Consider the following 21,413-nt stretch of genomic DNA (forward strand, 5'->3'; position numbering starts at 1 on the left):
AGAACTGACTTTCTCGATTCCCTCAAGAATAGCTGGCTCCTTCGTGAACGACCCATCATGATGTTTACAACATCGAGATCAAGCTATTAGGAGCTATTATCAGCTGTTAGGAGTCATGCTAATTTTAGTAAATGGGTAATGTGGGAATCATGCATGCAGTCCTTTGAACAGTGTTTCAATTTAAGACATAAATCTGAATGAAGAGTGGTTTTAAAATAATTTATTTTCAATAAATTAAACATATCAAAATCACAACAGAAATCACCCTGCCCACCACTTCCAGGTTCACATTCCTGCCACACAACTTGGCTTTGTCCACTTAGTTAGCAGTTTGAATTGCCTAAAGCACATTTCATATTAATCAATATCACCATGGCTGCAGTCAATCGCTATTTAATTTGAATGTTTTTGCAAAATAAAACGGAAATCACCTTGCCAAGTGATTAAAATGTATCAACATACTGTGTCTGTTTGCCTTCAGAAGACAACCCTGAGTACAACCTCATCATAACAAGTCATACATTTTTATCAAACATCACAGGGGCATCTCTGAAAGTTGCAACATGATGATACTACCTTATTTCAATACAGAAATGTCTATGTAAGCATCATCTCAAGACTCAGTTGTGCTTTCATGGAAGGGCTCAAAAAGTCTTCTGTATATACATGTATATACTGCATATATATATATATATATATATATATATATATATATATATATATATATATATATATATGCTCTGTATATGCATTTATGAACATGGACTTTTTTCCAAAAAATACAATAGGCTATATAGCAATTACCTAGGTATTTTAAAAACTACATCATTAAATAACATCTTAAAGAAACCTACAAGCCATCACAAGAGGAAAATATGACTCGATTAACATGTATTTTGTCGTTAATTTAACTTTTTTGTATGTAAAATCACAGCAATGTCTCTATTTTACAGTGTAACGCAACTAAGACAAACCATTGGTATGGTTAAAATAAATAGCACTTTTTTTTATGAGAAACACATAATCGTAATTACTTTCATACATGCATCCTACATGTTGTGTAGAATGTAAAAGTGCACCAATACCATTGTAGTGGGATTATTAAATGATTTCACAGAATTCCATTGTCTGTCAATTAAAAACAAGCACAGAATTTCATTGCAACAGTTGCCGTGTCTCTGTCCAGCAACAGATTATGCTCCAACAGTCTTCATCTCATTTCAGCTTCAGTGATTTGATAAAGCATTATTCCAGTCCTGAAGTATTTCCAATGGTGTCCTCCATCCAAAGGGACAGGTGACAATGATCCACCTGAGGTGTCCAACCTGTGTCCTGGACTAAATGTGCTGAGGCAGTAAAATATCAACAGTGATAATCAGTTATTGGCTGAGCTTGCCCCTCCATTGGTGCTAGTAGATTTGCCTTTCCATTTCCCCGACGAGCGAAAGGAGAAGCGCTTGATGAGTCGTCGTGAGAAGCTGCCGGACTTCTTTCGACTGCTGTCTGCAGCCACTGCAAAGTTATTGCCCATTTTGGAGATGTCTTCGTGAGATTGACTGAGACAGGGCTCCTTCTCCCTGTGTCTTCTGCGGAACAGCAGCTTGGATCCGCTCTGCAGAAATCCCACTGTGGGATGGAGAAAGAATTCAACTATTGCATTGATAGTTCCAGTGCTGGCCTCCTGGGGGCAGCAAAGGACCTTAAAAGTGAGTGTACTAAGTTCAACTGATGGCTTGCTTACACCAAAAATCTGCGTCTAAATTGATTAATTGTTACACCTGTCAAATGTAATAATATTTCAGTAGTACAGTCGTCCCTCGTTTATCACAGTGAATTGGATCCAGACCCGCCCGTGGTAAGTGAATTTCCGCAGAGTAACATTCAATATTAACAAATGAAATATTTTTGTAGTTGGAGCATTGAAAACCTTTTTATGACCGTCTAAATACGGTTTTTACCATTATTACAGCCCTGTAAACATGACATAATACCACTATAGCCACCTAAACCACCTTTACACGTGTATCACCCAATATAGTAGACACAAGAATAGAAAATAAGCCATCTTAGACATAAATAAGATAAAATAGACTGACACTTTAGCATGAACAGTGTACTTCTTGGTGGCTACTGTCTCATCAATGTAACGTTACTGACACCTAGAGACCAGTGTAGAATTCTACTCTACTGCCGCTGTTTATGGTTAAGGATGCACCTCAATCGCTTTATTAACAAGCAAAGAATACGTGCCATGAACATTCCCACAAGAGCTGCTGTCAGCCACTCTCTACAGCACGTGTCAAACTCGTGCCCTGGAGGGCCGAGATGCTGCGGGTTTTCCAGTTTCTCCAACCAGTTTCTTCAGGTGATTTAATTGATGAGCTCCTTCCCTCAAACTGAAGGTGTTGATCATTAAAATCACCTGCTTTAGTGACTGGCTGGAAAGAAAACCTGCAGTGTCTCGGCCCTCCATGGCACGAGTTTGACAACCCTGCTCTACAGTGCTAACCTGCTGCTAGCACTCAGCTAACAGTCACCTCTAGCCAGCTGATGTCGCACACGTCACTCCCCAGGCCCCGCTTCTTAAAGTGCACACAAGTCACAGACACTGTATTACAATACAATATATTTGTATTTTCGTTCATTTAGCCATTGTTATGCTTGAAATGCTTAATTTAGTCCGTGCATACATATAATTTGCTTAAATATGTATTTTTTACCGCGATCATTTATTCATTAATTTTGGAAAAACCGTGATAGAATAAGGGAGTGATGGTCTAACCGCGACAGAACATTATGGCATGGTGAGGATTGTGTCACCTTTATGGTCCTTGAGGCTGCGTGTTTCCAAAGCACCAGTGGAGCCAGTGTCCGATTCGACATCGTCCACGGATGGACGCTCCGACACATCCGAGGGTGTGGTCTCATCCGGCTCCTGGTGGCGCCCTGCCCCGAAATGGTTGCTTTGCATGGCGGCGTCCATTGCGGCGGCATAGCCGCTTGACAACGTGCAATCGTCTTTGGAGAGTGGAACCTGAGAGGATAAATGTGGATTCATTTCACAACAGCACATCTGACAATTCGAGTCACAAGTGTCAAATGTTGTATGCTCCAATGTGAGGGTGTATGACACCACCTCCCACCCATATGCTGTCCTTTTATCCCTTTTTACAAGATACAATCATTTGGCCTGTAGCATATAAACATAACACAGCCACCTTGATTTCAGGCACGTCTATGACCATCGTTACATCTGAATGAAATGCTAACAAGTCGATTCCACCCCAACGACTGTCGTTGGCTGGCAGAGGCCCAACGCCATTGTGTCTTAACGACTATCATTTTGCACCATAAAAGAGTGATACCGTTCATGTCTGGGCATGCATCTACTTTTAGAAGATAAATACTTTGGATCATGCACCAACCCTCAGGCCCTGTCCACACAAGAACGCTCCTGAGATTTGTATTTTTTTTAGGCGGATTGAAAAAAATTTGCATCCACACTGTGCCGAATTAGTAAATATGTGCATCCAGACGGGAAGGGATCACTGAGTGAAAACGATGTACTGTAATACACATGGCACAACTACGTGTGGCGCTGTTTTAACAGACACACAGACGGCCTACCCTTCCATATGTACAGACATACAGGCCTTCTGATCATGCTTTACTGTACTCATTTTACTCTTATTTGTGCCTTTTGGGCAATGAAAACAATCAGGTTTGACAATAAATTACATATATCATATTGGAACTGTTTTAAAATGTGTCAGGTTCCCTCTTAAACTGGAAACCAGACTTTCTGCAGGAAATCAGGTCAGAAGACTGCTGTATTGTCAGCAGAATAGTTGGTGGGATGGAGGGAAGGGGGGTGCTGGGTGCGCAGCGTGCCGAGATTGCGGGCTAAATTTAGGTATCACTCATTTTACGTGGCTCATGTCTTTGCATGTCTCATTCCTTAAAAGTCAATTTTGATTTAGTGCAGTGTGGCTACTGGCGCAAAAAGTGGGTATTTCGAGGCGCCATTTTCTGTACTTAACAGCTGTTTGTGTTATGTGTAAATGTTATGATCAATAACATAAGACACGTCATTGATTAGGCGCCCCTGCGCTCCTTCACCTACCCGTGGTGGGGGGGGGCACCTGTTATGTGTCTGCATACCCCTCAGAAAGTACTGTAGGTAGTTGCACTCCTACCTGATGTTGCATGGATAAGCTGAACACTAAATGCAAAAGCTTTATTCCAAACATGAACAGATCCAGAACAAGCAACATTGTGTCTACACAGACAACTCTCAATTGCCTGACCTTTGACACGCCCGAGATGATCAGCGTGCTTCTTTTCGTTGGGGTCTTTCGAGCCATTTTGGAGTTGGACTCAGTCAGCTGTCGAATGGCTGTTTCTGCAACAGGATCCAAGCCATTAGACATGTGGATGCCCTCTAAGCAACAAAAGCACATATGTAAGTCGGCATACTGCACCATTTTAAAGTAGTCTTCTAGTAGGCTACAGTACACAGCAGCTGGTTGCTGATACCACAGTTTCTCATTACACAACACAGACAAAAGTATAGGGACAAGCAGCCATAAAGGATTATTACCACCTATACAACATCTTGGAATGTGTATGTGGGGCTTTTTGTCCATTCGTCCAGAAGAACAGATTTCAAAGGTCACTAATGTTGGACGTCAGAGAGGACCTTATGGCGTACAATCTCTGTTCCAGATCATTACAAATATTTGTTGAGTTGAGTTGAGTCGGGGGGTGTCAAGTTTTATACACCATACTCATCCAAGCATTACTTTATAAATCATACACCTTCCCCAAACTGTTTCCACAAGACGCATATCATTGTCCAAATGAAGATTCATGGGAAACTAAGATATGTAGTCTAACAACAGAATAAAGAATTATGTCATTGAGAGGTGTGTCCCAACACTTTTGTCCATGATTTAGTGGATGTTTGCCTTGATTGCAACTCACTGCTGGGATCAGGACTCGGCGTCTCTCTTCCATCAGACATAACGGTGGGCTTCTTCTCAGTCACCTCCACTTTGGATGGGGAACGCAACGGGGACTCACCTGTGACATACAGTATTCTAACAGTTATATTTCTGCGTGTTGTTCACCTGGTGGATTCTAATGCTAAAAAAAGACACCTACCTGGGCTACGCTCCAGTTTGAGTCGGGACTGGACAGTGGTCACGGTGGTGACAATGGTTCCGTCCGGCATGATGGTTCGGTCCACATCAACCTTTTTGGTGGGGGTGAGCGAGGAACGCAGTGGTGAGCAAAGTTCCTCAGTTTCCACATATTGTAACTGAAGGGTGAAAAAAAAAAGCACGTGTCATATCTGTCACATCTTAAAGACATCTCATTTAGCAACTACAGTATCTCACAAAAGTGAGTACGAACCTCACATTTCTGCCATTTTATTATGGTACATCTTCCCAAGGGACAATACTACATACACACCTGGATATAAATTAGAGTGGTCAGTGCACAGCTTGTACAGCAGTATAGATGTACTGAAAATGACTAAACAAAAAGACTAAAACAGTACATGTTGGAATTCATGTTTCTCTCATGATACCACCACGACCAGAACCGGCCCTATCCAAAGTGGTGCCCTAAGGGAGATTTTAAATTGGAGATTTACATGTGTTGCAAAATAATTTGAATGTCATTGTTTTTACCAATTTTGTACAAATGCTGCCTAATGAGCCAGTCGGCTCCAACCACGACCATGCTTGACTGTTGGCAAGACAGTTATCTTGCTACTCACTGGTGTTCCCAGCTATTAAGACAATAATGGCTGTGTGTTGGGTCTTTTTCCGTGGCTAGTAAATCTACAGTATACTGCTATACAAGCTTTACACTGACTACTCTAAGGTACTGTATATCCAAGTTTCATTTCTCTAGTATTGTCCCTTCGAAAGATATATTGCTATAAAAAATGGCTGCTGTACTCACTTTTGTGAGATACTGTACATGTGTCCTGAGATCAAGGAGGCACACTCTGCAGGGAAACCTTTAAAAGGTGCTGAGAGTTAGTACTCAACCAGATGGAAAACCACAATTTGGTTGTTGAAAAGGCGAGAAGAGATAAGGCTCTATATCTATATCATTCCATGCTGCATGACATTGCAGTGTGACATTGCAGTCTTTTTGACAGTGATATGTGGTGCACGTTTTGCAGAATGCCTTTTGTGATAGTGGCCATGCATTAAATATCTTAACACCACTCACTTCTGCTATGATGGTGGCGATAGGGTCCAAGGAGGGGCTTGGCTTTATTGTCAGTGTGACAGAGGTAGGAACTTTGTACTGGAGGTCCAAGGCCAAGGAGGCGTGTCCTGGAAGGAATTCTGACAAACAAAAGAACAGCAAACAAAAGAACAAAAGAACATTGTAATGATTTAGTCTTTATGTGCCACATCAAGAGTGGTGACATAAACCCATAGACATGTGACTGAACTTTAAACTTATAGCTTTGCTTTCACAAAAACACTGCATTTGAGAATAGATTCAGGGACTCAAAATTATTTTGACAAAGTGACGTAATTGTACATTTAACCCCATTTTTTAAATACTGGGATAAAACAAAGGCACCCCAAACAAGCGCAATGGCTGACATGTCCAGTGAGTATGCTTGTGCAGGTGAGTATGTTTGTGTTGTGGATGGAGTGATGACGGAAACACATTTTGTTGATGGCATACAATACAATACAATCCAGTTAAACCGCACATTTTGGAGTGGCCTTTTATTGTGGCCAATCTAAGGCACACTTGAGTAATAATCATGCTGTCTAATCAGCATCTTGGCATGCCACACCTGTGAGGTGAATGAATTATGAATACTAGGGGTGTCACGAGACAATACATGAGATTGGGTCTACAAGAACGAGACAAGACGAGATTTTAAAATTTTTTAAGAAAAGTGCAGTGAAAAAAAAATGTAAAAAAAATATACCATGAAATATTACAATCTACTAATTTAATTTCTTCGACATTACATTCTTCTGCACTCTGGTGTGAATGCTACTGACCCCGCCTCTACGCACCGAAAGACTGTATGAGTGAATGCGCTTCCTGCCTGTTTGGAGATGACATGCACGCACATGGCAATGTATTAAGGCCAGAAAAATGAACGAGTTAATTTAAATTTATTGTGTAATCAATTCATTTATTTATTATCGTCCCAGGCATAGTGCCCACAAGACATGAGAAATCTTGTCAAGTTTTCATCTGGCGAGGTCTTGTGACACCCCTATTGAATACTCACTAACACAAATTCAGACAAATTTGTGACCAATATTTGAGAGATATAGGCCTCTTGTGTAAATTTGTGTAAGTTTTAGATCTTTGAGTTCAGCTCATGAAGAATGGGAGCACAAACATATTGATGTGTTTATACTTTTGTTGCGTGTATTTCCCTTCAAAAGGCCTCGGTGCACAAAATGTTTGATTTATAAATGATAAATTGTGTGTGAAATTAAAGATACAAATTGGCATTGTTCAAATACTTTTGGACCTAACTGTATATTTACAGTAACTGTAATTCTATAGCCTAAAATGGTATTTGATTGCAATTAGTGCAGTTTAGACTTCAGTGGTTCAAAGCACTGCTGCTGAATATGTTTCTGGACAGAAGCTCAAAAGCAGACTGTGCCTTACGCTCGCTTTTGCCATTCCGCTCCAGAAGTCTCACTTTCAGCTCTTTGGTTTCTGGGCTCAGCTCCCTTCAACACACAGGGCACAGCTGTGTTAGAATTATCCTGGAAGAAATCCCACTTTGCAGGAAAAAACACACACATTTGCTCATGCAAGTTTTCACATGCCATTTTATCTTATTGCCATGTATGAACACTCTTGGCACATTAAAAGAACATCATATATGCCTTCTCACAAGGTCATTTCTTCTCTCCATTCCAGAGCGGTCTTAGGGTTGTGTGGGACAGGCAAGAAGCAGGTTGTCCTTTCTGTGGAGGGTTGGTTCAGGCTGAGGACGCAGCACAGCTCCACTGAACTACACCGCTGACCTGCAAACACACACCGCAGCTTAGTTCAGTGAGGCGCGGGGATTCTGCAGAAAGATGGACACAAATGATCTGAAGCCACAGGGGGAATGAGGCTGACCTTTACTTAAGGTCGCTCTGATCTGCCGAAGCAGTAGTCGGCGCACCAAGACACTCTGGGGTACAGGCTTTAGTCCTACAGATAGATGCTCCACAGTGGCCTACAGGGAGCAGGAAATAAGTGCTACACTGAAACATTGTATGTAAAAACATGCACATGAAAATATGTAATAACAACAAGAAACGCACAGGAGTACTAGTTGCACAGGCCCTGAGGTTGAGGACCATGACGGGATGAGAGCTGAATAGAGTATCCTCTATCAGGGTCTTGATCACGTCCAGGTCTGCCTCCTCATTTGTGCCCTAAAAGGAAGCAGCAACAGATGAGGGTGTTGATTAACCACAAGTAGCACACCACTAACAAAATATGGTATCTCTTTCAGTTAAAAACGGCCAGTGTTATCTTCAAGTCATTGACTGGTCGAGAAAATTTAGCTAAAATGTGGTCTTGTGTTGTCTTTTCCAGAGAAAAGTCACATTTATTTTGCTACAGTACATGAGAGGGGGTAACTACAATATTAAAATCTAGGGATGTCTGATTATATCAGGAAAAATTGGCATAAAAATGAGATTCATATCAGTCTCAGTTCTTTTTGCAGATAATGATATCAGCATGCAAGTGATGACGTGCTGCATAAGCGCTTGCTAGCTCAGTATGGTGTGGAATTATTTACAAGTTTCGCCTTCGGTTTGTAAATATGCAATTTGCAATGAATGCGCTGGTTATGCGAGGGGGGAGTAAAGCGTCTTCCTTTAATACCATAGAACCTCGGTGGAACCTCGGTTAGTGTCCGCCCCGGTTAACGTGTTTTTTGGTTAACCTTGAAAATGCAAGCCACAATTTTGCCTCGATTTGCATGCCTTCTCCGGTTAGCGTACAATATGGTGCGCATCTTCTCATGTTATTAATACACTGTGAGTTTTTTTTATTTTAAACTCACATTGGTACTTGCCTTGTATATTTCTGAATAATACCTTTTGAATGTTAAGTTGCTGTGTGATGATTTTAGCCTTTTATCTAAGATGACACCGTGAGTCAGACTGTTATACTGAGTAATGACCTCCTGAGATTTCTAACGGGTTGACAAGCTCATTGTAAGTTTCCTCATAGCTCATGATTGGCTCCTGTCAAATAATGACCTGGACATGTGCGGCTTATAGTCGGGTGCATCTTATATACATATACAATATTATAAAATGAACATCTATCAGGAATACAAAATAAAATGCAAAAAGGGCATCTGTTGTTTGTACACACAACCTCTCCTTATTAGCCTGCATGTAAGTACAAATGCTGTACATAGAGCAGGGCCCACTAGTTGAGTACAGTTCATATTGAATCCTCTTACATGTCTGTGCAATTTGCATGGCGACGCAGTCAGTTTAAATGGTGGTTGTTTTGAAAGAGTCCAGGACACCAGGAGCCCTTTGTCTTCCACCTCTTCCAGACATACGACCACCTGTTGGAATCAGACAAGGAATGCAGGGTCAGAAAAGATTTTAGGCATAGAGTCAATTTCCTGATCAATGATGATACTAATCTCTGGATTTAAAGACTCACTGAGCAACCAAACTAAACTGGACAATGTATTAGGTACACCTGTACGATCTAAGGAGATTCTGCATTGACAAAGACAATAATGGTTAGTAGTGGTTTTATCCATATGTTTATTCCGGTGGTTGTGGAGAATGCAGGTGTACCTAATAGTACTGTTATTGGCTGGCGACCAGTCCAGGGTGTACCACACCCCTCGCCCAAACTTAGCTGGGATAGGCTCCAGCACACATGTGGCGTATAAAATGAACAAATGAATGAATGCGTCCATATATTTTATTACATAATAGGGCTCCATGTTTTGTGTCAACATCAGTAGCAGTGTAACATGAACCTGTCTGCAATTTACTGCAGCTATTTCACTTGCATTGCAAATAATGCTCGTTTGTCGAAGGGGCTCGACCTTAGGACGGGTAAACAGAAAATCCAGGTGGTGTGCCTCCGTACCTTTGCCGCTGTAGGTGCAATCGTAATTTGATAGGTGTCCATGGCAACGGCTGCGGGGGACTGCCGTGTAACCGTCACGGGAAATGCCACTGTGTCCACCCGACATTTACAATGTAAAACCTGTCATGCAAGGAGAGTGGCATCAAACATACACATAGTAATTTTCCCTGCAGGCATTTTATTTTATTTTTTACTGGTCTTTCTTGTTCTAGACGTGCTATGGACCAAACTACAGAAACTGCAGGAGAGACAGTAGTTGACTTTCCAAATACTGTTGAGGCAAGGCAACACACATACATGTACACCAGCTCCGAGCAAACGCTTTCTCTTACAGCATGCCCGTAGGTGACGTACATAATGTACTGTACATTTCGGTGTTGACTGTGATTGCATCTAAAAACCTCAAGGGACAATAAAGTTTTGTTAATCTTCTCAAAATGCAAAGCATGACTCTAGCTATGTCGCTACCATCAATAAGTCTACTGAAGTGAAAGTAAAAGCTTTAATTAGTCCTTCCTTTGACTACTTATGTACATAAATGGCTACCAAGGTTACATGCCAGAGGTTTTCAGTGACATAATAATTGTGTGCTTGTCTGAAAAAATATAGTGTATATCTTTATTTACTCCATTGTATAAAAATTGTATTTTTTTAAATTATATTATTTCTGATAATGTCCACTAAACGTCCTTATATTTTGAGCTTACATGACATTAACAGCAAAGATATGATTTTTTTTAAATGAAAAAAATTAAACAATTGTATTTTATTCAATTAAAAAAATATGGATCAGTTTTGTTGCTTTCACGAAATTGTTTGGACTGATTTACATTTTTTTTTTTACAAATAGTAAAAAGCCAGAATCATTCCTAGCCTGTGTCAAATTTTAATGTGTTTCAATGGGTGACACAAGAAAGTGGTTAAAGACTCTTTTTTTCACATTTTGGAAATTATTGATATCCCTGACAAGTTTAACACTAGAACTACCAAGAAGGGGCCATGGTAGTTCTAGTGTTAAGGAATCCATCTAACTTGTAGCATAATTTACTAATACAAGATTTTTCATTACATAACATATTTCACAGTAGACTTAAATGTCAACACAACATCCTGAGTCATTCCAGCTTCACCAAATAAAAATTCACTTTACCTCAAAATGTGGCCACCGTATGACTCATTTAGGGCTTAACTGTGGGGAAATATTATATTTATCAACCCAAATTATTTATTTAAGGTCATCAGTTAGATTTTTTATTTACTGAATCAAACCTAAATTAATATTGACATTTCCTGTTGATTGTTGGTTGTACTCGTTTATTAACCACCCACAAGGAGCTCGTATTTTCAGTCATTTGTATTTTTAACCATGGGTGCTGGATTATACAACTACAATTTGCATAAGAAACTTGTAGAACTCACAGGTCAAGAGAAAACCATTGCAATTTGGTGCAGACACGGGTATGTTATTAGCAAGACCGGTCTGTTTTTAACTGTATAATTAAATCATGCTTTAATAGACTTACAACCCAAGGTTATTAGTGTAAAAATAGTAGTGGTGAAATTACCCACCATTCTTTGTGCTGATTGGTCAGTGCAGGTGACGCTCTCTATCGCAGGAGCGTCTGTTAACTGCAGACTGCTATCAAATGTGATTTGGATGGAGCTCTGCAAGAGATGGAGGGAGAGAACGCTAAACATTACGTAAGAGGACATGAACATGAAGAGAAGAGACGACATAAAAGATTGCAGTGGGTCAGACTTGCACGCAGCTGGCGAGCAATTAGTCAAGAGTCCTTGAGGATGATTGCCTAATGAAACTTCCTCTGTTACACCAGGATGTTAGCTAACTAGGGCAATTTATGAATTTTAAGCATGTTTGGTATCTAAGAACTGCTCGGATCATGCACTACTGTATGCAACTGCTACACTAAAGGAGTGTTTTCTCATGCCAATATGACAGCATTAAAACAAAGTTGTACATTTACGTACACCACCTGGAAGTGAAATGTAGATGCAAGAAAAAACAAGAGGTTACTGCAGTTATGGCACGTGACATGGGCATGACACAAGTGATTTACGCCCAGCAGCGTGTTGCATTTGTGCAGTCAGAATGATGAACTGTACCCGAGGACGCTGGCATGCAAATGACAGCATATGTTTGACCAGAGGCTGGAAGGAGGGGGGGAGAACGTTCAAGTTCATATGAGATGGGGTGATCTCGCTTAAGTTGTTCAGTCACACAACAGCATACAAAAGTATGTGTTTCCAAAATGTACATAGAGTACATTATATATTACTAGTAGGGGTGTCGTGAGATTCAAACGTGACAATATTTCTCATTTAGAGAAAAGCTGTCTCGCAAGAACAGAGAAGCCAGAAGCCAATCAGACTGTGAACATGGCATCGCTACTGTGAATGATAACACACGTCATATGGAAGTGCTGGCGAGATTGCAACGGCACGTTTAGTGCTCTACGCCAGGTGCAATGTTAAAAAAAAACACACTTAAAAAAAATACATAAATAAATACATCAAATCTTACATACAGTAAATGCATATACATTTTGTAAATACGGACCGTTATTTTATTCAAAAATAATATCCAGTTAGAATTCCCAAAGTTTTTGCATGTTTACGTTATTGGTTGTGAGCGGCGACCCGTTCCACTTTCAACGGTCGTTGAACGCACCAGTATGTGTTTGTCCAACTCTGCACAGATTGATTACTATACGGTATTTTTTACATTTTTCTTTCAGTTCATATTTGGTAGCAAATGCTGATACTATGTGGGAATGCATAAAGGTAAGGTTTGCTGACGTTATTGAGTGCTAATGTGCACATTTGTTCTGTGTACAATTTCAAGTTAATTCATGATAACCATTTCAGGCAGGTTTGAGAGCATTGGTATTGAAATAGAAGTTAATAAAACTCAGAGAACTACTTTTGTCACACGTTACTCCTTTTGTAACACAATTCACCATAACTTGAGTTCACACTCGTGGCCTACTATCAATCCATGTTTGTGGGCCAGACTGTTTCAGTGGCTGATGAGATGTAAGTGTGAGAAAACAAGTCCCCTATTGTCAGAACATATGCTCCTCTAGATGAAAGTCCAATTTCTTCCCAAATGAACAGCGGAGGCGGAGCAGAGGTGGGAGGATGATATAACAAACTTTGTAGTGTGTATGGGAGTGTGTGTTGCAGCCAGAGGGGCAAGAAGCCAATTGCAATGCTGCATGCTTACGTAGGTCTGGACCAATACTGCAGTCACATGACTACACACTCCAAACAGGGATGTTTACTTTGCTTGGCTGAAGCCTCTGAAACTGCTCAGTCAGCCAACCATTCATCGCATCCAAAGAGCACAGCAAATACAACATAACGTATCGTATATTGCGTAGCATCTAGAAAAGGGTTCTGATTGTGTGCACGCTTGCAGATGTGTATTGTAAAAAAACTGTGTGAGTATGTGTGTGTGTTTCACACAACCAAAGAGCACCGTTGTCTGCAGCGAGACTAATTAGGATCATTATGACATTGTGAGAAAATTAATCTGAACGTCACTGCTAATCAAACTAAGACAAAAGAAAGCGAGCCCATGAGATATTAGCACATGAAGACACCGGGGGGGGGGGGGTGCTACGATTAGTCAATGCCTGTGAGAAAGATGGCTCATCACAAGGACCTTTTCAACGGTCTATTTCTTCATGGGAGGGACAATGGTGTACAGTGGTACATCATTTTTTGTAATTAATTCGTTCCAAAACGTTCGACAAAAACTGAAATGTATGACAAACGAGGCAAACCGAGGCATTAAAAAAGATTTTTTTTCAATGCTCTGAATTCGAAGTACCTCCAAATTACTGAGCCGTTGCTTTTTCCTTGACTAATTCTTCCACCGCAGATGGCATCGCTGCGACGGAGCCGCCGGGTTCCTCCCCCTGCATGCCGGGATAAGGGCGGTGCAGCGCAAATCCAGTTTATATCGATATGAACGATATGGTTGTTTTTGATATCATGCTTAAAGTAAATATTGATATATTCATAATATCGATATATCGCCCAGCCCTAATATATGCGATCTGACCGTTCATACTGCAGTGGCATCGCGTACATATCGGACTATCCACATACCAGTGAGGCCTGAGTCGCAGTTGTAAAAATCAGGATAGTGAGGAGAAGCGGCATACTAGAAAATGGATGGATGGAAGGAATTGTGCTGTTCACACTGACATGAAAAAAATCAGATAGAGGTCACATATGAGCAAAAAACTGAAATTGACCTGCCTTTGTGTTGTCGCAAACGACCACATGTCGAGAACAAGGCACAGCCTGTTAAGTGCCTTCTAATGTTGTCCTGTGTTTACTCTGCTATGTTCTTCTTCTTAAAGTCATTGTTGGGTTACACCACTAAAATGACACACAACTATTACCATGACACTCACACATCCCACAGTGCAAACAAACACTAGATCAGGGATTCCTGTTCCAAAGCGCACAGTGGTGAACTGAACTAACTGCATGGTTTGGTGGGGACATGGCTGTATCTCTGAAGAGTTCATTGGGCTGTCACATAGCCAGCTGGTGCAACAACATGGTGTTGTGCACCCTCGCGGCACAGTTTGTCATCACATGTGAGGCTTGCAGCACATCTACTGGTTTGTGCTTGTGACCTCTGTCTTTGCGAATGTGTACATGGAGGTTATTTCAGGGACAGCCTGAGGACATCTAATGTGTCACTTCAGGTTTGTCAGAATCATCCTCTTTGGGTCCTGCGGGCTGGACACTTCTGAAAAGCATGTGGGTCAACCAGGAATACATTCTGTGCCTGTGGCACAGAATTTTGACCCTCAACTGCCGTTCCTGCCTTTTTCTTTTAGTTTCTGAATGAGGTTCAGGTTATAAAACTAGCAACCAGCAAACTGGTTGTATTTTAACACTATTATTACATGTTTTGTATTGTTTATTATGCTGCATATGGTGTCCTTAAAAGGATAGTTCGGATTTTTTGACATGAAGTTGTATGACATCTCCATCGGCAGTGTAGTGTATCAACAATGACTTTTATTGTATTTGTTGTCTTCTTCCGATGAGGAACAAAGGTAAACAAGATGACCGCAGAGCTCAAGCACGCCACAACAAAACACATCCCATAGTACAATTCCCTGTTCTACAAAGCTTATTTCATCCGACCCACCCATCTGTTTCACATCATTTGCAATACATTTGTTCACTTCCTGTATTCCAAATGTACTCTTTGCTAGTTTAAAATACATTGGAAAATGATAAGGTAATATGATAATATGATAAGGTAATATAAAGTAAGACAGTGTGACATGGTGATAAACCATGATTAATTTGATTACAAATTTTAATCATTTGACAGCGCTAATATATACAGTATAGTATATATGGAATATTGTACGTACTGTATATTATATACAATGTCGTCCCTCCCACTTTGCGAGTTAAATTTTTGCGGCTTCAGTCACAGTTTTTAAAAATGTATGAATTAACAAACATCATCTGTTTCGTGGTTGAATACGGCATATTATTAGTCAAAACAGAGCAGCAGTGTTTAATTGTGGCTTCTAACATTTTTGCCCACTTTTGACTGGTCTAACTGATTCCCCTGCACCGCTGTAATAAATGAGCATTAAAGGGTCCTTTTCCTCCGTTTTGCAGTCATTGAGTGCTAAGTGCTTAATGTTCCCTGCCATTTCAGATGAAACTACTTCTGCATAATCACAATGCATTAATCATCTACCAGCAGCACAGAGGTGGAGAAGGAAGGCATGAACTGTGGCCTTCGGCTTTTCCCTTGTCACTTGATAGTTGCAAATCACTTATGTACCAGAACCTTCTTCCCATTCAGTAGCATATTTAGTCGTACGCTCCCACCAGTGGTACCTACTGACCTGGCATCAATGTCACAGTTGCACATGCAAACAGGGTTTGATGACACTATTATGGTCTGGAAAAAAGGCCAACCGGCCTTTAACTAATGCAGCTAGAACCATCCGAATGGCTCCATATCAAATCCTTCAGCTCAAGCAAGACTTTACCCGCCGGCTCCTGCGGCGATACGTCAGCAGACATTTCCCCTTCAAGTGAGTCACGAAACAAGCTGCATCACGGGATACCACGAAGATAGATGCTATTTGTGAGGGCAGGTCGCTATGCTGCTGATTTTACTGGCTCATATTCAAAGTGAAATAAACACTGTGGGTTCTTGCTCATTACAAACAAACACGACCGCTACATCAAAGGATGGTGTAGCAGCAACACTAATTAACTGCATTGTTTGTGGTTTTGCAGGGAAATCCCATGCCGACCATGTGTTTTTGCTGGCTGATGCAGCATGAGGAAGTCTTCCTGTCCGCATGGTCACAATTAACCAGCTGCAACGAATCCCTGGATTACACTCGCAAAGAAATAGACTCGGAAGGAGGGGTTGGTGGGTGTTTCTCAGCAGCCCTTCAGCAGTCATTATCATCCAAATTGGTTTTGACATTTAGAAATCGTCGAACAACCCAGCTGCAAACAGTTGATCACTCAGTTTCTTACGCTGCAATTCTCCTTTGTGACCTCCGTAACTATATCTGTTGGCGAAGTCAGACTTCAACGTACAATCAATTCCCTGAATGCAATGTTGGAAAAATGCCATGCGGCCCAGTTTCCCAAAAGAGGGGCTAATGTTCTGCTTCAGAATGCCACAGTTTCCCCTCATTGAACCGCAGCTCCCCAGTGCCGGCAGCACTCGTGAAACTTCAGACCATGACGCTACTACCGCCATGCTTAACTGTTGGCAAGACACAATTATCTGGGTGTGTTTCCAGCTATAACGTTCATGGAGTATATAATGTGCTGGAGCACATGGAGATATCAGTGGATGGTACAAACTGTGCACTTGATGGTAGATTATATCAATACCACCATATCGATTCTCTGCAAATGTGTCCCCTAGTGGCTGTGAGAAGTCTGAGCAATCTAAGTGGATACTTAGTGAGTATCATCATTGTCAAGTAATAATAATAATACAAATTTCATTTTCTTTACATACTGTACCGTTATTGTATATGCTTGACTGTCCAGGGCCGGATGTAGTTACTTGGGGGTCCAAGGCAAACCCAATCAGTGTGGCCGTCCACATCCGTGTACTGCGCTGACAAAATCTTTATTCTAATTTAAATGTATTTATTTTATTTATTACTATTTATTAATTATTATTTATTCTTGTCATTTTAAATATAAATGTTTATCATCTACTAACAAGTGTGAATATGACAAAATGTTATTTCCTGAGCTAACTAAAGTCTTTAAAATCCTCCTGGGGGATTGTTATTACCTAACAAGTGAATCATCTCGACGCTTTGACTGTAATTGATAAGACCATTAGGCAACATTTAATATAGTGTCCTGTTTTAATGCTCACATCTGTGTGATGAAAAGCGTCACTCTGAGCTTCGTCTCTAGAACTACTGCATTCTCTGCGGCTGACACTGACAGCAGTGTGCCGTCATCGTGCGTCTACGTTTGTTGCGACTGTGAAAATATCCTCTCGCCTTCTCCTCTTCTCCGCTCCACTGGGGGAACGCCGCTTCATTTTTTGCTCCAAACCACGCCAACATGTTTGTTTTGCTACCGTCGTCCTGAATCAGTCTGCAGTAACATGGAATAGTCCGATGCATGAAAAAGGAGTAGGGGACGGGGGAAATGATCTTGACAGATCACACATTTTTATGTAGTTTTAAGCTCGTCAATTAAGACTAACACAGTAATATGTACTTTTAATCGAAGAAAACAAATCAATAAACAGTTTTTATGAGACGTTTGGGGGCCCCAAGAAACGTCAGGGCCCCAGGCAATTGTGTGTGTTTGCCTAATGGTAAATCCGCGCTGTGAGACTGTCTAAGCATTGACAAAAGACTTCTGCCTCTCTGAGTGCTGAGGAAGTGCTAAGGTTAAAGCTGGAAGGGATTGGCATGCTAATCCCCACTTGCAGTGTCCTCATGGTGCTGCCTCCAGGGGGCTCTTGTTTTGCTGACACACAGTCACAATTGTTGGGGATCAACGTTTGGGTCGTTGCTGTCAACATGCACCACAGCAAATACAAAAGAGAAAGAATGCAGTGTGACTTGCTTGGAGCCTGTCATGTCTTTACAAACTTCTGCAGCAGGTATTTCCAAGTTAAGAGGCCAAAAGCATTCTTGTCACCCGGACCAGAAGCATCGGCGTATCAAATGAATGGGGCATGATTGTGTTTTGTAATCTCAGCATCGTGGTCCAGTATCATTTGCCGCCAAGTGATTAACATATACATCAGGTGCGTCTAGAATAACACGCTGCTCTGCGGCCAGACACCATTACAAGCACACATTTTCTAGTAATGAGCGGGTAAAGATTGCCTCGCTGTGCAGTCGCAGTTCAGAAAGTGTCAGTAAATATCACATTGGCACGCTGTAGAGAACAGCTTGTCTCTTCTACTACAGATATCAATCATGGAAAATGATCTTATCTCTTGTAACGAATGCATCACAGACAGAGTAAGACCTCATTCTGATCTCCTGCTAGCTTACTATTCAGGTTTATATTATGTAGTGGAATACTAGCACAATCTAATCAAATCCAAAACGAGAACCGCATCAAAACAAAAAGCTCAGTTTTGATTGACACGATCGTACATAGGTTTTCATAGAACAATATGCTTATTATTGTGTGACCGCAGCACTTTCCAGTGTCTTAAGCCCTTTCTTCACAGCAGTCCTTTTGACATAGTAAAACCATAAATAGTAAGCCAGTTACAGTTGGCAGCATTACATGAAATTTACCAAATGAAACTTGTGGGCACAGGAAGAACCCATTACTGACTCATATTAGTATGAGGAAGCAGATTAAATGAAAGTTCAGTCATCAAACACTTGGCAGCAGACCTCGAGAACCCCCGGCTTTTGCTTTTAAATAAAGCCAAAGTAATGTGTACTACACACTACCGATTATAATATGCCAGTGTAATAATAGGTCAGTGTCAGTGACACATTTTGGTCAAAACACCCCCAGGATGAAAAATAACAGCACACTTAAACCCCTTCTCAACAGTCCTGAAGTCAAGGCATTACAGACTTCAGCCTTGGTGCAGTAGAGGAACCTCCTCTGATCTCCCACCAAAATCCAGAGACTCAACAATCGTAAATAAAGTGAATCCACTTGTCCTCTGTGGCTGGTAGGAGATGTGTGACAATCTGCACATCCAACAACACCGCAACTCTGCTTTGACATGACGGAGGGTCTGTGTTGCAAGAAAGAATAATGGCGCATTCACAATCCACCAAAATCCACCAAAATCTAAACTACTTGTTGAAAGACACATTTTCTGAAATAGGCAGCTAACATAAAAATGACTTGGTTGTGTAATTTCACACATGATGGCTGGGCAGGCACTCCAGAGACCCAAATATGTGAATGCAAGCAATTAAAACATCAGTTGTCCATAATAGGTCCCCTTTAAGGTCATACATCAACAAAGGAGACCTTCACAAGCCAGCATTTGACTCCTGTACACTCTCACGCACACACTTTGCCAGGGAGGGTGGCGGAAAATCTGACTTTGATTCCCAGATAAAAAGAACGGTTTCAAAAGGAGAAAAAGACCTTTACGAACGTTCAGTAAGCCTCAAAGGTGTGTATTTACGCAGGGAGAAAAGGGCCTCACACAAATATTACGGACACTTCTATCACATCCTTATATCACTTATTTTTATTTAAAAGCAACTTACTGTACATGCAAGCTAATTCAAAGCTCAACAAACATTCTGCCCCATCATTCTCATGTGACCTCATGACTTCAGGCAGGGGTACAAGACTATTTTTACAAGGTGTGGGCGTTCATACTGTGGATATGCTGGCTTTTATTGCCTCGACGCTCTTAGGTGCATTGATTCAGAGCTGTTATGCAATGCTTTGCCCCCCATCCTCTTACCCATTAGACACTCCAACACCCACACCCACACACACTCCCTGCACACATGGAACAGTGAAATGAATGGCTGTGTTGGTTTCCTTACATCATGTTAATACAGCCCCTGTGTGCTCCCAACCTGCTCACAAAAGCATGATCACTCACCCCATTCCTGCAGGCTTGCTCATTCAGAGCTTTGACCCAGCTCCTGTGACACTGCTCGCTAAACGACTTGAAGGAGAAGAGTGAGGTCAACAAGCCTTTAACCCCGATTTCAGATGCAGCTCCTCCATCCCGAGCAATACACAGCTTCAGCAGGAAGCCCCACACACTCCCAGCCCAGCCATGATGCGGATGTTGATGCTTGAGGATGAGATGCTGTTGATGCTGATGCTGCTCGGCCGCCTTCCTGGTTCTCCACAGTCGCAGGAGGCTCAGCGAGTACTGGAAGAGCCAGGCCAGCACGATAAGCAAGGAGGCCAGGAAGAGCCCCACTAGACACAGCCAGCTCAACTCCTGGAGCTCCATCACCATCTTTTGAAGCCTCTCATGTCCATATGGAAATGTTTGGACTGTCAGATGATGGCAGACCTTCTTTAACCCTTTAACCTGTGCGTGGCAGCAAATATCCAGTGAGCCTTGCAGCATTTTGCATTTTTATAATACAAACAGATCAACAACAGGGGTAGTGGTGCTATAATATGGGCTTAACTAGCTTGTTTGGGGTTATGATTAAATACAATTAACGTGTGTGCGTGCGTGTGCAAGGTGCATTTGAGGAGAGGAAGGGCAGGAGTAAAAAAAAAAAAAATCAGATAGATAAACTATCCAACTGAACCTACCGTTTAACTTGGACGATCTTGACTGCAGCCTGCGGGGAATCGAAAGCAGGTCGCGGTAACATGAAGCCGCCTTCGTGGCGATAAACAGCGGCGCCAATAACACATGAGTGTGTCCCATCGTACAGTCAGAGAGCTTCCTGTAGACGCGTCTCTACTCAATACGAATTTAAAAGGCGGCTTTTCAGCTAAACGTCCTCATACTACCGGCTCCCCTCGGTTTCAAACCTCCACGGATCTTCTTCTCTGACTCAGTAACCTCTCCGCAATGAGAGAACAGGCGGGAGTAGCGGCGGTGACCAACAGGGGGCGCTGAAGGGCCCTCACCGCAAATGGCGAAACGAAAAAGAAAAACATATCTTCAAAATAAAAGCATATAGCGAATCCCCTTACTGGAATCAAAGCTGACGAGGAAGCTGTTCTTCATATTGTTATGAAAATTTTCAATAAAATTATTATAAATACATATCAGTAAT

At 41.5% G+C, this 21,413-nt stretch overlaps 1 protein-coding gene across 3 annotated transcripts; it reads right to left on the bottom strand.

The window, feature by feature from the left end:
• Positions 1 to 214: 214 nt before the first annotated feature.
• c2cd2l (c2cd2 like) lies at positions 215 to 21,267 on the bottom strand. 3 transcript variants are annotated; one of them, XM_054755077.1, is made up of 15 exons: positions 20,941 to 21,267; positions 20,264 to 20,707; positions 11,710 to 11,805; positions 10,141 to 10,260; positions 9,488 to 9,598; positions 8,328 to 8,441; positions 8,140 to 8,239; positions 7,910 to 8,042; positions 7,678 to 7,742; positions 6,250 to 6,368; positions 5,164 to 5,320; positions 4,984 to 5,082; positions 4,308 to 4,402; positions 2,821 to 3,034; positions 215 to 1,626 (listed from the first exon to the last, which is right to left on the bottom strand). In XM_054755077.1, the coding sequence occupies exons 2-15, from the start codon at positions 20,630 to 20,632 to the stop codon at positions 1,376 to 1,378; spliced, it is 2,043 nt and encodes a 680-aa protein (XP_054611052.1). In that variant the 5' UTR covers positions 20,633 to 20,707; positions 20,941 to 21,267; the 3' UTR covers positions 215 to 1,375. The 3 variants fall into 3 exon arrangements, with proteins under 3 accessions (XP_054611052.1, XP_054611051.1, XP_054611053.1); XM_054755076.1 differs by having other exon boundaries at positions 4,308 to 4,441; XM_054755078.1 differs by lacking the exon at positions 20,941 to 21,267 and having other exon boundaries at positions 4,308 to 4,441; positions 11,710 to 11,830; positions 20,264 to 20,283.
• Between the last annotated feature and the right edge of the window lie 146 nt (positions 21,268 to 21,413).

The sequence above is a fragment of the Dunckerocampus dactyliophorus genome, chromosome 16, assembly GCF_027744805.1.
Source record: "Dunckerocampus dactyliophorus isolate RoL2022-P2 chromosome 16, RoL_Ddac_1.1, whole genome shotgun sequence".
Taxonomy (NCBI): domain Eukaryota; kingdom Metazoa; phylum Chordata; class Actinopteri; order Syngnathiformes; family Syngnathidae; genus Dunckerocampus; species Dunckerocampus dactyliophorus.

What these genes read in the sequence shown, in the direction of transcription:
- c2cd2l (XM_054755076.1), bottom strand. Translation starts at nt 20,632, where the DNA reads ATGGTGATGGAGCTCCAGGAGTTGAGCTGGCTGTGTCTAGTGGGGCTC. An exon ending in TGGAGAGAAGAAATGACCTT is followed by an intron (nt 7,743 to 7,909) that starts GTGAGAAGGCAT and finishes TGTGTGTTGAAG; the next exon opens with GGAGCTGAGCCCAGAAACCA. An exon ending in CAAACTGGAGCGTAGCCCAG is followed by an intron (nt 5,083 to 5,163) that starts GTAGGTGTCTTT and finishes TGTATGTCACAG; the next exon opens with GTGAGTCCCCGTTGCGTTCC.